Genomic DNA, 13,237 nt, shown 5'->3' on the forward strand with positions numbered 1-13,237 from the left:
AGATCTTTTTGTAAATCCAGTAAAAAAAAAAACACAACCCTCGAAACCTCTCTTCTGATTTAATACTTGTAAGTAGAACTTGACCAAAAGTAGAAGCAACTTTTCTCAACTTCACCTTTTATAGCAAGTAAGCACAACAAAAGCGTCTGAATAATCAAAAGAAATACTCAGACACTGTGTGAATAAGGTAGAATATCAAAAACTTTTTTTTCATGGAAGAAAGAAACGTCTAAAGCCATTCAGGACGGTCCTAATTGGATATGTTTCATCGTTTTTGTTCTTCTGCAAGACCCTTTAACCGGATTAGCAGGGATGGTGCTCCTGGTGAGACTATCAGTAACTATCAGACTAATTAGGAACGATGAGAAGATTAATAGTAATGCAGACTTAGTGAATAGTTTGACAGTGTTGAAGGAATTATTTGTTAAGCAGAGTGATGGCGTTTGGGGAAAAACTGTTCTTGTGTCTAGTTGTTCTGGTGTGCAGTGCTCTATAGCCTCGTTTTGAGGATAGGAGTTGAAACAGTTTATGTCCAGGATGCGAGGGGTCTGTAAATATTTTCACAGCCCTCTTTTTGATTCGTGCAGTATACAGGTCCTCCATGGAAGGCAGGCTGGTTGTGATTGTTTTTTCTGCAGTTCTAATTCTCCTCTGAAGTCTGTGTCTGTCTTGTTGGGTTGCTGAGCCAAACCAGACAGTTATGGAGGTGCAGATGACAGACTCAATAGTTCCTCTGTAGAACTGGATCAGCAGCTCCTTGGGCAGTTTGAGCTTTCTGAGTTGGCGCAGAAAGAACATTCTTTGTTGTGCTTTTTTGATGATGTTTTTGATGCTGGGTGTCCATTTTAGATCTTGAACGAGGACAGAGGTCTCACTCATCCTATTTTTCCTTTCCCCTGTTTCAAGGTCAACCTCCTGCAACTCAGAAATATTCACAACCAATCTTCATATTTTGTCATTCCAAATGGCTCAGAAGGTGACAAAATGCAGAGATGGCAATTCTCCATTTCCCCCAACGGCGATTTTCCGTTCATTTGCTCATTAGCCTCCCACTGACATCCCCCTCCTCCCCTCGTCAGCTGCCCAAAAGGAAATTTCTCCTTTCTCTCCTGGATCAGAAAATTGCTTGTTTTTTGTAAAATGCCAAATGGTTTCAAGCGGGCGACAGAACATTAGGCTCAGGAAAGAGATGTGAAATGATAACTTTGGGTATATAATAAAGAACATTATTTCCTACAAATAAATGGCTTCAGGTCTTCAGCGGATGGCTATCATCCCATCTGTTCCTTTGTCCCCTTACAAGTAGAAGATAATAATTCTCCCAAGAGTAATGCCTAGATTTCTGTGTCATACTTCTACCTGCAACCTGTCAGGCATGAATAACTAGACTTGCATGCCTACACTTCAAACTATCTACTTTATTGTTCTCTGCCTATAATACAGGAATCTTTCCAGACTGACAGATTTGCTGGAAAAGACTAGATAAGGCTCAATGGCATTCAAGGAGGGGTCAGGCTTTGTCCTGGAGTCCTGCATCCAGTTTTGGTCACCACAATGTAAAAAAGATGTTGAAACTCTGGAAAGAGTGCAGAGAAGAGCCACAAAGATGATTAGGAGGCTGGAGGCTAAAACCTATGAAGAACGGTTGCAGGAACTGGGTGTGTCTAGTTTAATGAAAAGAAGGACTAGGGGAGACATGATAGCAGTCTTCCAATATCTCAGGGGTTGCCACAAAGAAGAGGCAGTCAAGCTATTTTCCAAAGCACCTGAGGGCAGAACAAGAAGCAATGGGTGGAAACTCATCAAGGAGAGAAGCAACCTAGAACTAAGGAGAAATTTCCTGACAGTTAGAACAATTAATCAGTGGAACAATTTGCCTCCAGAAGTTATGAATGCTCCAACACCGGAAGTTTTTAAGACGTTGGATAACCATTTGTCTGAAGTGGTGTAGGGTTTCCTGCCTAAGCAGAGGGCTGGACTAGAAGACCTCCAAGGTCCCTTCTAACACTGTTTTCTATTCTATTCTATTCTATTCTATTCTATTCTATTCTATTCTATTCTATTCTATTCTATTCTATTCTATTCCATTCCATTCCATTCCATTCCACTCCACTCCACTCCACTCCACTCCACTCCACTCCACTCCACTCCACTCCACTCTACTCTACTCTACTCTACTCTACTCTATTCTATTCTATTCTTCCATCTTGGGAGCTCCCAGATTTGATAGGAAACCTGGCGAACTCGAGCTTCTACTTTTGTTACAGGGGAGACAATTCAAGACGTCGCATCTCCTCCTCATTTGTTGAGAATCGAATGACCACGTAGCTGCTTGCTTTGACTTTCAGGCTGTCTGTGGTAGGAGCAGGAAGGAGCTTCCCTCTTTGCAAAATTCCGCAAATTTCCCCAGGCGAGACTTGATCGATTGCTTGTCATCTGATCACGGGGAGAATACGCCGGGGCTGGTGGCAAAAGGTTTCTCTTCTCTATTTCTCTGGTTGGAAGTAAATATCTTCCCCCATCATAGGGCAGGGACATATATCTTGCAGCCGGAATTGGCCAATGAATAATTCATCGCGACCTAGCTTTTAATGTGCTGGCTGTCACACTGGAGGCGAGCACCGCACCGTACCGCACTCTGGTGTCGGTTTGACCACCATCTCTGAAGCTGTGATGACCCAGAGTGTGACACAAAGGCAACAGAGCCAGAGAACCGATATGAGTCCCTTTATTATCACCAACTGTGCCCCCGAGTGTCCCTTTCAACTCTCCGGCTTGGAGAGAGCACTTCCATCAACCTGTAATAGACTTTGGCTGACAATACTTCAGTCCAGGGGTGAAATACTCCTGGTTCGGACCGGATCGCCCAATCCGGTAGCGATGGCAGTGGGTGGTTTGGAGAACTGGTAGCAAAAATCCCTGCCCCCTCCCCCCCGCCCCATGCCCAGCTGAGGCACGCGATCATCAGAGGCTTTTTTTAAAAATTTTTTCTACAACTTCTTCTGCCGAAAAAATGCTTTTAAAAGTAAAAAAAAAAAAAAAAGTCTCTGATGATCGCACGGCTCAGCTGGGATCGTCAGAGGCTTTTAAAAGCATTTTTTCTACAACCTCTTCGGCACTTCCCCAGTTTCTTCCACAGCCAATGGATCCACTCTCTCGCTCTCTGTCAGTCGTTCCTCTTCCCCTTCGGATTCAGACTCCGACAGGGGCATGACACGGAGCCTTCCCCACAACTCCCTCGTTCCTTCTCTTTCTCGTCTGCACGGCGGACACCGACACACATACACTCCTCATTACCAAGGGAGAACGGTGCAGAAGTTATGAAAGTGCAAATTTAAGACCGCGCCGTTCCATTTCAGGCGTCTGCCTTTCCGCCCTTAGAAGCCACCTGTGCGCGAAAATATAACGCTCCGTAGAGGGTTAAAGAGAGTCACGATGGCAATAAAATTTCTTTAATGGGTTTCTCTTCCCTCCCAGCTCTGTTCTTGCCAAGTTCGCCTTGTTTTAGAGATGGCAGGCAGCTCTAGGGAGGGGGAAAAATTGCCAGTTGATGAGAAGAAGAAGCCCTGAGGGCTATTTCCAACCACTGGCCTTGTCGATGGGTGAACGGGACTTGATTTCAAACCAGCAAAGAGAAAGAAGAGAGACTGGCGTCTGAGTTTTGATCAATATTTTCCGTCGCTGTTAATTAGCTGGCCCCGCAGCTATTAGACCAGAGAGAAAATTACTTTTTTTTAACCAGGTCAATTACAGAGACCGGGTTTCAACCAAAGGTCAAGCTTGGTTAGTTTTAACCTTATTGAAATCTTCTTTTTTTTTTAAAAAAAAAAAAGTGCATCGTTTAGTAGTGTGTTGTGTGAATTGAGAGCGTTTTGTTGGTTTGCAATTTGAAGGGGGGGTTTAAATCAATCATGGTGGAAAAAAAGGAGAATATTTGTAGCTCAGAGTTGCAGACGTTTCATGACCCAACAAAGTAATATCATCAGTGTTAGAAGGGAGTGTGGTTTGTGGAGTGGAGGGGGGAGGAGGAGGAGGAGGAGGAGGAGGAGGAGGAGGAGGAGGAGGAGGAGGAGGAGAAGAAGAAGAAGAAGAAGAAGAAGAAGAAGAAGAAGAAGAAGAAGAAGAAGAAGAAGAGGAAGAAGAAGAAGAAGAAGAAGAAGAAGAAGAAGAAGAAGAAGAAGAAGAAGAACAACAACAACAACAACAACAACAACAACGACAACTGTGGGGTCCTTGGTGCTCTCTGAGCTTGATTGTTTTCTTACAGACGTTTCATGACCCAACTAAGTAACATCATCAGTGTTAGAAGGAAGTGGGGTTTGTGGAGTGGAGGGAGGAGGAGGAGGAGGACGATGACAACAACAACAACAACAACTGTGGGGTTCTTAGTGCTCTCTGAGCTTGATTGTTTTCTTGCAGATGTTTCATGACCCAACTAAGCAACATCATCAGTGTTAGAAGGGTGTGGGGGTTTGTGGAGAGGAGAAAGAGGACGACGGTGAGGAAGACCAGAAGGAGGAGGACTGTGGGGTGCTTGGTGCCTCTGAACTTGGTGGTTTTCTTGCAGATGTTTCATGACCCAGCCAAGTAACATCATCAGTGCTAAAAGGGAGTAGGGTTTGCGGTTATTCCTCTTATTCACTCCCTTCTAGCACTGATGATGTTAGCTACTTTGGGTAATGAAACGTCTACAAGAAAACAAGCAAGCTCAGTGAGCACCAAAGACCCCATCAGTCACTGTGTCTGCTTGAAGACTGTCTACCCATAATACCTCCATGTAGGTAGCTCCTAACCATGGATCATGGTCAATATGATGGCCAATATAGCTAGAAGGGGCAAAGAGCTGCTGTTGACATTACCGTCTTGAGCAAGGATCGGCAATCTTAAAACACTCAAAGAGCCCCAAAGGTTCTAACCGGAAGCCCCCGTTCAATTCTGGAGCTGACCGGAAGTCCGGTTCCCCCGTCATAGTCTCCTCCTAGTGCGGAATCCTTTTTCCTCTACCTGTCCTAACCGAAAGCCCTATCAATTGTGGAGCCGACCAGCAACAGGGAGCCGCAGCACAGGGATGAAAGAGCCACATGCGGCTCCAGAGCTGCGGGTTGCTGATCCTTGGTCTTGAGGAACCCATGAAAATAATTTTGGGTGGCTCATTTTCCAAGGTTTCCACCTTCCCATGGGAGGAACGTCTATCTAAATTTTCAATCAGCCAAGTCATGGTCTGGAGTTTTTTGGGTTTTTTTCCAAGGGTGGGCTGCTGGGGGTTTGCAGAGGTTCGGGAGACCCTCTAGCTAAGATTCTGGGCAGTTTGGAGAGCCCCCAAATCCCACTCCTGGCTGGCCCTGTCTATCCCACCCCTCCCGGGGGGGCCTCACAGGGCCCATTTTGGATGCAGGTAAGTGCAGGGCACGCACGGATGTCAGGGAGGGGGGAAAGCAGGCCTACCGGAAGTTCAGGAAATGGGTCCATTTCTGGCCTCCAGAGAGCCTCTGGAGCCTGGGGAGGCTGTTTTTGCCTTCCCGGAGGCTCAAGAAAAGCCTCCAGAGCCCGGGGAGTACAAAAAGCCCCCCTCCCTATGGTGCAGGAGGCCAACTAGGCCACGCCCACCCAGCAACCAGACAGAGAACCCCTTGCTAAAATTTTTGAAGCCCACCCCTGGTTTCTTCCCCCTTGAAAAAGTTTCGCTTCTCATCCAAGAAGTTTCAACGTTTTGAAAAGAAACTTTTGGGACTTCCAACGGGAACGTCTTTCCACCTTTCCCGTACAGGTTGGAGACCAGATTCTGGAGGTGAATGGACGAAGCTTCCTCAGCATTTCCCACGACGAGGCCGTGAACCTCCTGAAGTCCTCCCGTCATCTCATCATGACCGTCAAGGACGTGGGAAGGCTACCTCACGCCCGGGCCACTGTGGATGAGACCAAGTGGATCACCAGCTCTCAGATTGGAGAGACGATGGTCAATTCGGCAGGGTTGGTATATTCCCCAGACAGAGTTCCTTTTCAGGAGAGGCTTGTTATAAGCACAGTCGGTTGGACTGGGCACTCTGGGCTCTTTCCTAAGAACGCTAAGCTCCCATAATAGAGTAGACCGGTGTTTCTCAATCTTGGGAACCTGAAGATGTGTGGATTTCAACACCCAGAATTCCTACAGCCAGCACGGCTAACTAGGGAGTCCTGGGAGTTGAAATCCACACATCTTCAAGTTCCCAAGATTGAGAAACACTGGAGTAACAACTTCCTGATAACTAAGGAAGGCCAATCTTGGGCCGAAGGATTAAGGATTCCAAATTGTCTGTCTGTCTGTCTACCTATATCTATCTATCTGTCTATCTATCTATCTATTATTTATTTATTTATTTATTTATTTTTCATATTTGTATACCGCCCTACTCCCGAAGGACTCAGGGCGGTGAACAGCCATAATAAATACAAATACATATAGAAGTTAAAAACTATTAAGAAAACAGATTAAGTAATTTAGGCTCAAAGATTAAAAACATCCAAATTTAACTAAAGAGGTTTAAAACCCAATTTAAAAGCCAGTTTAAAAGCCAATTAAAAAGGGAGAGTTAGGCCAGACCACTATCTATCTCTATCTCTATCTATCTATCTGTCTGTCTATCTATCTATCTATCTATCTATCTATCTATCTATCTATATCATCTACCTATCATCTATCTGCCTGCCTGCCTGCCTATCATCTACCTACCTACCTACCTACCTACCTACCATCTATCTATCTATCTATCTATCTATCTATCTATCTATCTACCTACTATCTATCTATCTATCTATCTATCTATCTATCTATCTATCTATCTATCTATCTCTACCTTTCTACCTACCTATCCATCCATATCTATCTATCTATCTATCTATCTATCTATCTATCTATCTATCTATCTATCTATCTATCTATCTGGTTGTCTATCTGTCTGTCTGTCTGTCTGTCTAGCTGTATTGGTCGTCCATCTTACCCCAAGGTAACCCTGGGAGGCTTACAGTCGTAAATTAAGTGCTACGGCTTGTCCAGGAAAAGGAATTGGGCCTTTTTTTGATCTTTTTAAACATCCCATGAATATTTCAGGACTTACACTAACACTTACATGGATCTCCTGCTTCAAAAGGGAGGAAACCGTGCTGTCAATATTCAAGCTTTGAAAGGGCTTCGTGATCTGTTTTTAAAGCATCGCTTGAATTTCTACAGCGTGCTTAGTCAAACTAGTTTTCAGGTTCACCATAATGGTGGAAATTGGAAATAATAGTAATAATAAATAATAATAATAATAATAATAAAAAGAAAAAAATCACAAAATATCGTGACCTGGCCATCGAAACTACGCGATTATGGATGAAACATATCACAGTGATACCCATTGTCATTGGGGCACTTGGTACCATGTCCAAGAATCTTATAAGATACATCAACAAATTGCAGCTTCCTGCAATAACACCAGTGGAACTGCAAAAAAATGAGCTACTTGGAACATCGTACATCTTAAGAAGGTACTTGGTTGATACCTAGGGCGCTGGCAGCAACCCGTATCAACCATTAGCACCAGTCAATGGTATTTGTGATGCATTTCTGAATATTTAGTTGACTGAGTTTCATATTTAATGAATAAAAGAGATAATAATAATAATAATAATAATAATAATAATAATAATAATAATAATAAATGGCCCATCTACTGGAAATAGTCTAGAAAATCTAGAAAATTGTGCTTTATATTTCTTACCTTCTGTGATATCAGATGGCTGAGATTGCCTGATGAGAGTAAGAGAACATAAGATTGGAAAAACAGGAAAGAGAATAAAATAATCGTAGTACCAGGTCTCCCCCAAACCATAAGTATGGGGAGATGCCTCTCACTTTCCCTCCCCCCTCTTCTTATGAATAGAAATTGATCAGTTCAAATCACCAAGCTCAAAGAGCACCAGTTACGATCTCTGTGAACCCAATATTAAAATATTGTTCCAGTGTTAAACAGGGCAGCTTTCAATCCTCCAGAAGGAAGAGAAGGACCAGGGGAGACATGATAGCAGTGTTGGAATATTTGAGGGGCTGCCACAGAGAGGAGGGGGTCAAGCTATTTTCGAAGGCACCTGAAGGCCAAACAAGGAATAATGGATGGAAACTGATCAAGGAAAGATTCAACCTAGAAATAAGGAGAAATTTTCTGGCAGTGAGAGCAATCCACCCATGGAACAGAAGTTGCCTTCAGAAGTTGTGGGAGCTTCATCACTGGAGGCTTTCAAGAAGAGATTGGACTGCCGTTTGTCAAAAATGGTGTAGGGTCTCCAGAGATTAACAATCTCTGATGCACATCTGATCTTCAACATTTGTCAACGTTCAACATTCAGCCATTTGTCTGGAATGGTATAGGGTCTCTTACTCGAGCAGGGGGTTGAACTAGAAGACCTCCAAGGACCCTTCCGTTATTCTGTAACATCACCCAATGGCTAAGATCTCTGTCTTATCTTCATCCCCAAACCTTCTTTTTGGTGACAACAACTGTCTTTCATTGCAGGGCCTCTGATGATCCCATGGGGGAGACGACACCAAAGGTAAGGTGGACATTTTGAAGCTAGTATCCTGTTCTCTTCAAACTGTCTGGAAAGATACTATTACCATCATTATTCTCATCTTCCCTATTGAGAATAACCCTTCCCTAGTGTTCAGCGATGGGTTTCACGTTTTGTTACCAGCGGTTCGCTTCACACGCATATGTACCCCTTCCGCACATGCGCCCGGCCCCAAAACTGTGCCTAAATAGGACGGCATAGGGCCCACTCGCGATCTCCGCTACCAATTTGCCCGAACCGGCTGAATACCACCTCTGCTAGTGTTGTGGGAACTACCGTATTTTTCAGAGTATAAGACGCTCCGGAGTATAAGACAGACCTTATTTTGGGGGGAGAAAAGTAATAAAAAAAAAATTCTACCTCTGCCTACCAGAGCTTTTGGAGGCTGTTTGAGAGGCTCGCCGCTTGAGAGGGGAGCCTCCCAAAGCTCCGTTTGAGAAGACGCGTAGAGGCCGAAAGGTGGGAGCCGGTGGGCGGGCGGGGCTACATTTGGTGTATAAGACGCACCCCAGATTTTCACATTCTTTTTTGTGGGGAAAAGGTGCATCTTATACTCTGAAAAATACGGTAGTTGTTTAACAGAGTGATAGCACAGGGGGAAAAAACTGTCCTTGTGTCTAGTTGTTTTGATGTACAGTGCCCTATAGCGTCATTTTGAGGGGAGAAGTTGAAACTGTTTATGTCCAGAGAGGGTCTGTAGATATTTTCACAGCCCTCTTTCTGGTTTGTGCAGTAGACAGGTCCTCCATGGAAGCTGTTATTCATCGTGAATTCTCGTGAACTCTCCAAGTAAGAATGCGAACGGAGAAAGCAGCTTTCCCGTTGAATTGTGTCTTTCGTTCCATTAAGCCTTGCAACAAGGTCGAATTTGGTTGGCATGGCAGCATTTTATTTATCGGCAAGATTTTTTTTTTATTTTTTCCCCCTCCCCGGTCCTACCTGTCAATGAAATATTTTGAGCCTCGGATCTCTTGGAGAAGAGCAGGTAGGATTCATCATCTCTTGAGCCGTGGCCCTTCCAGCCTGCCAATCAGAAGACGTCCCTTAACTGCTTTTTTGTTGTGGTGGTGGTGGTGGTGATGGTTGTTATTTCTCATTCTTCATGCCTTAACTAGACCCAGGCTGCTGGTTTATCCTAGAGCCCATCTCTTCTCCAACTTAAAGTGGAACGGTTCGAGGAAGGCTCTGCTCAGGGGTTGGCTTCAAAAATTTTAGCCAGGGGTTCTCTGCTTGGTGGCTGGATGGGCATGGCCATGGTGGACGTGGCCTAGTCGGCCTCCTGCACCACGGCAGGGGGGACATTTTTGCCCTCCCCGGGCCCCAGAGGCTTTTTTTGAGCCTCCGGGAGGGTGAAAACGGCCTCCCCAGGCTCCGGAGGCCCTCTGAAGGCTGGAAACGGGCCTGTTTCCAGCCTTCCTGATCTTCCAGCTTCTCCCAACCTAGCAGTTCAAAAGCAGGTAAAAAATGCAAGTAGAAAAATAGGGACCACCTTTGGTGGGAAGGTAACAGTGTTCCGTGCGCCTTTGGTGTTGAGTCATGCCAGACATATGACCACAGAGACGTCTTCGGACAGCGCTGGCTCTTTGGCTTTGAAACGGAGATGAGCACCACCCCCTAGAGTCAGGAACGACTAGCACATATGTGCGAGGGGAACCTTTACCTTTATCTTTATTAACCTCTAAGCCACGGGTTCCCCTCGCTTTGTCAGCTATAACAGGTGAGAGATTAAATTCCCCCCCCCCAGTGAAACCAGTCTATCAGGGCAACCTGGTTTACCCAAATATGGGACGGAGCGCAGTGCTTTCTGTCAGGGTTCCAACAGATGCCCTAATTAAATCATGAGCCTCGAGCCAAGCTTCAAAAGAAATCCAGTTATTTTTTAGGAGCTTCATGTCGGCACGTTCCAAAATGAAGCCAACTCTGACCCCACGTAATTTACGGCTCCAATCATGACCCTGTTTCCCCCCTCCCCCCAGGGCGTGTCATCAATCACATTCGCCAACGGAGCAATTTCGCAGGTTGTAGAGATCACTCCCCTCCGGCCGGTGTGGGTTACCCCTGGGAGACAGCCTTGAGAAAGATATGCCTGGAATGTGCTCCTGTCTTTGGCTGCCATGCTGTTTCGTCGGTTTCCCATCCCCCTTGCCTATGGCAGCTCGAGAGCAGGCCAGGGATGCTTTGCGAGTCGACACATCCGCTTTTGCCTTTCAGCCCCAATTCAGGGGCTTTTGCAACAAACTATTTTGTTGTGTCGAATTTATATTTATTTTACCGACAAAGAAATAAAGGGAGACTAGCATTGCCGAGACTGTCGCTCATAAATTTATCCTCATTGGAAACTCTCTATCCATCTCTTCGTGGACCGATTCAAAACTTCAGAAGCACCGCTGCTCCTCCTTTGAGGGTTTTGCAGAGTTTCTACTTCTAAAGCCGCAAACCGCCTTCTGCTCACCTTTTTAAAACGGACGCCTGCTGAAGTGGCAGAGGTGGCTTCTGCGGATCCAGAGATTTACGAGAGTTCTGTCAGTGGCGCTCCCTTGGAGCTTGTTAGCCTTCGTTTCCTGCAGAGCAAAAGTTGCACGCTAAGCAGTCTGAATTTTCGGGAAGGCAGACGGGGGGGAAGTGGAGGGGAATAATAAAACACGATAACAGCTATGGAATTGATAGAAGAGAATTATTTGCAGCTCGCGGTTGAATGGTGAGGTCCCTTCCCTTCCAGCACTGATGATGTTACTTAGTTTGGTAATGAGACGTTTGCAAGAAGCTGAGAGAGCATCAAGGACCCCGTACAGGTAGTCCTCGGCTTACGAACCACAACTGAGCCCAAAATTAATGTTGCTAAGCGAGACATTTGTTCAGTGAATTTGCCCCGTTTTTATGATGTTTCTTGCTCCGGTTGTTAAGTGAATCACTGCATTCGTTAAATTCGTCACATGGTTGTTAAGGGAATCTGGCTTCCCTGTTGACTTTGCTTATCAGAAGGTCGCAAAAGGGGATTGCATGACCCTGGAACACTGCAACCGTCATAAACATGAGTCTGAATTTTGATCACATGACCATGGGGATGCTGCAATGGCCATAACTGTGAAAAATGTGGAAAAGTCACTTTTCCCAGTGCCATTGTAACTTTGAATGCTCATTAAATGAGCTATTGTAAACCTGTAGTCATCGTTCTCCTCTTCCTCCTCCACTCAGAAAATCCCATTCCCTTGTAGTCCTGATGATGTTATTTAGTTGGGCCGTGAAACATCTTCAAGAAAACAACCAAGCTTAGAGAGCATCAAGGACCCCACAGTCTTCCTTCTCCTCTTCCTCTACTCCACAAACCCCACTCCTTTCTAGCACTGATGACATTACCTGGTTTGGTAATGAAACGTCTACAATTTTTTTTCTCATTCAAGCAGACCCCGATGGAGATAACATTTTTAGATAGGAAAGAGGACTTATCTTTTTCTTTTTAAAATTTTTTATTTTTTATTTTTTAGACAAACAAACATTTAATACATTGGTTTTCTCTTCCCTGTGACATCTCGGTGTTGCCTTCCAAAGTTCTTTCTTTTTCCGTATAGTTGTCATTACTTCTATCTTGATCCTTATCCAGTCCACAATATCAATTGATCGCTAACATAATATTCAACTCATCACATATTTTTTTACATACTTATATAATTAATCATTTATATCTCTTCTCCAAACCAATAATAAAAATCATTCCATATTTTAAAATACTCTGAGTTTTCTCTATCTTTAATCATCAGAGCTAACCTATTCATTTCTGCACAATCTAAGATTTTTTTTTTATTACTTCTTCTTCCAAAGGTATTTTCTCCGCTTTCCAATTTTGTGCATAGACAATCCTTGCAGCTGTTATTACATGTATTATCAGATAAACTTTCATCCAGAAGCTAAAAACTATTGGATTAAACTTAAGACTTGGAGGAAATGATACATCAGCATATCAAATTTAAACCAGAGCTGTTCCTACTGGGTATCCTACCTGAAAAAAATTAGCAAGGAGGACTTATCTTTTTCAAAAGTTTGACACCATGGGTTCACCAGCAGTCGTGTGTATTACCATGTGTTCACATCTGGAGAAAAAAAACATCCTTCCTCCACCTTCTAAGGTACCCCAATCGGAGAATTAAATTGCCACCAGCAAGTAATCAGAACAGCGCAATTCTGTACTGGGCTCCCATTTGGTGCATTGATGAGCTTATTAAGGATTTATCAGTAGTCTCTCATGAATTTTAAAGGACAGATTTGCAACCTTGGCAGCTGTGCTAGTCTTTAGTTTGGGGTGGTTAAAAAAAGAAGAAGAAGAATTGTACCAAGAGCTGTCAGGCGTGAAGAATCGGGATTATACATTAAGTTCCAGCTAAGAAGATTTATTGCTCTAGGCCCGTGATGACGAACCTATGCCACACGTGCCACAGGTGGCATGTGGAGCCATATCTGTGGGCACGTGAGCATTGCCCTAGCTCAACTCCAGCACACATGCTCATGCCGGCCACCTGATTTTTGGCCCTTCCGGGCCCACTGGAAATCAGGAAATGGGCTGTTTCTGGCCTCCAGAGGGCCTCCGGGACGGGGAGACAGTTTTCACCCTCCCCAGGCGCCTAGAAAGCCTCTGGAGCCTGGGGAGGGCTAAAAA

At 44.5% G+C, this 13,237-nt stretch overlaps 1 protein-coding gene across 4 annotated transcripts in view; it reads left to right on the forward strand.

Moving 5' to 3' along the window:
• Positions 1 to 13,237, forward strand: part of WHRN (whirlin) — a 109,239-nt gene that overhangs the window by 69,882 nt on the left and 26,120 nt on the right. For all 4 annotated transcript variants that reach the window (XM_060694445.2, XM_087880018.1, XM_087880016.1 and 1 more), the window contains exons 6-7: positions 5,768 to 5,970; positions 8,532 to 8,568. In XM_060694445.2, coding sequence (XP_060550428.2) covers positions 5,768 to 5,970; positions 8,532 to 8,568 — 240 coding nt within the window. The remainder of the gene's footprint in view (positions 1 to 5,767; positions 5,971 to 8,531; positions 8,569 to 13,237) is intronic.

This window comes from Pantherophis guttatus, chromosome 16 (assembly GCF_059756535.1).
Source record: "Pantherophis guttatus breed Tessera chromosome 16, ASM5975653v1, whole genome shotgun sequence".
Classification (NCBI taxonomy): Eukaryota; Metazoa; Chordata; class Lepidosauria; order Squamata; family Colubridae; genus Pantherophis; species Pantherophis guttatus.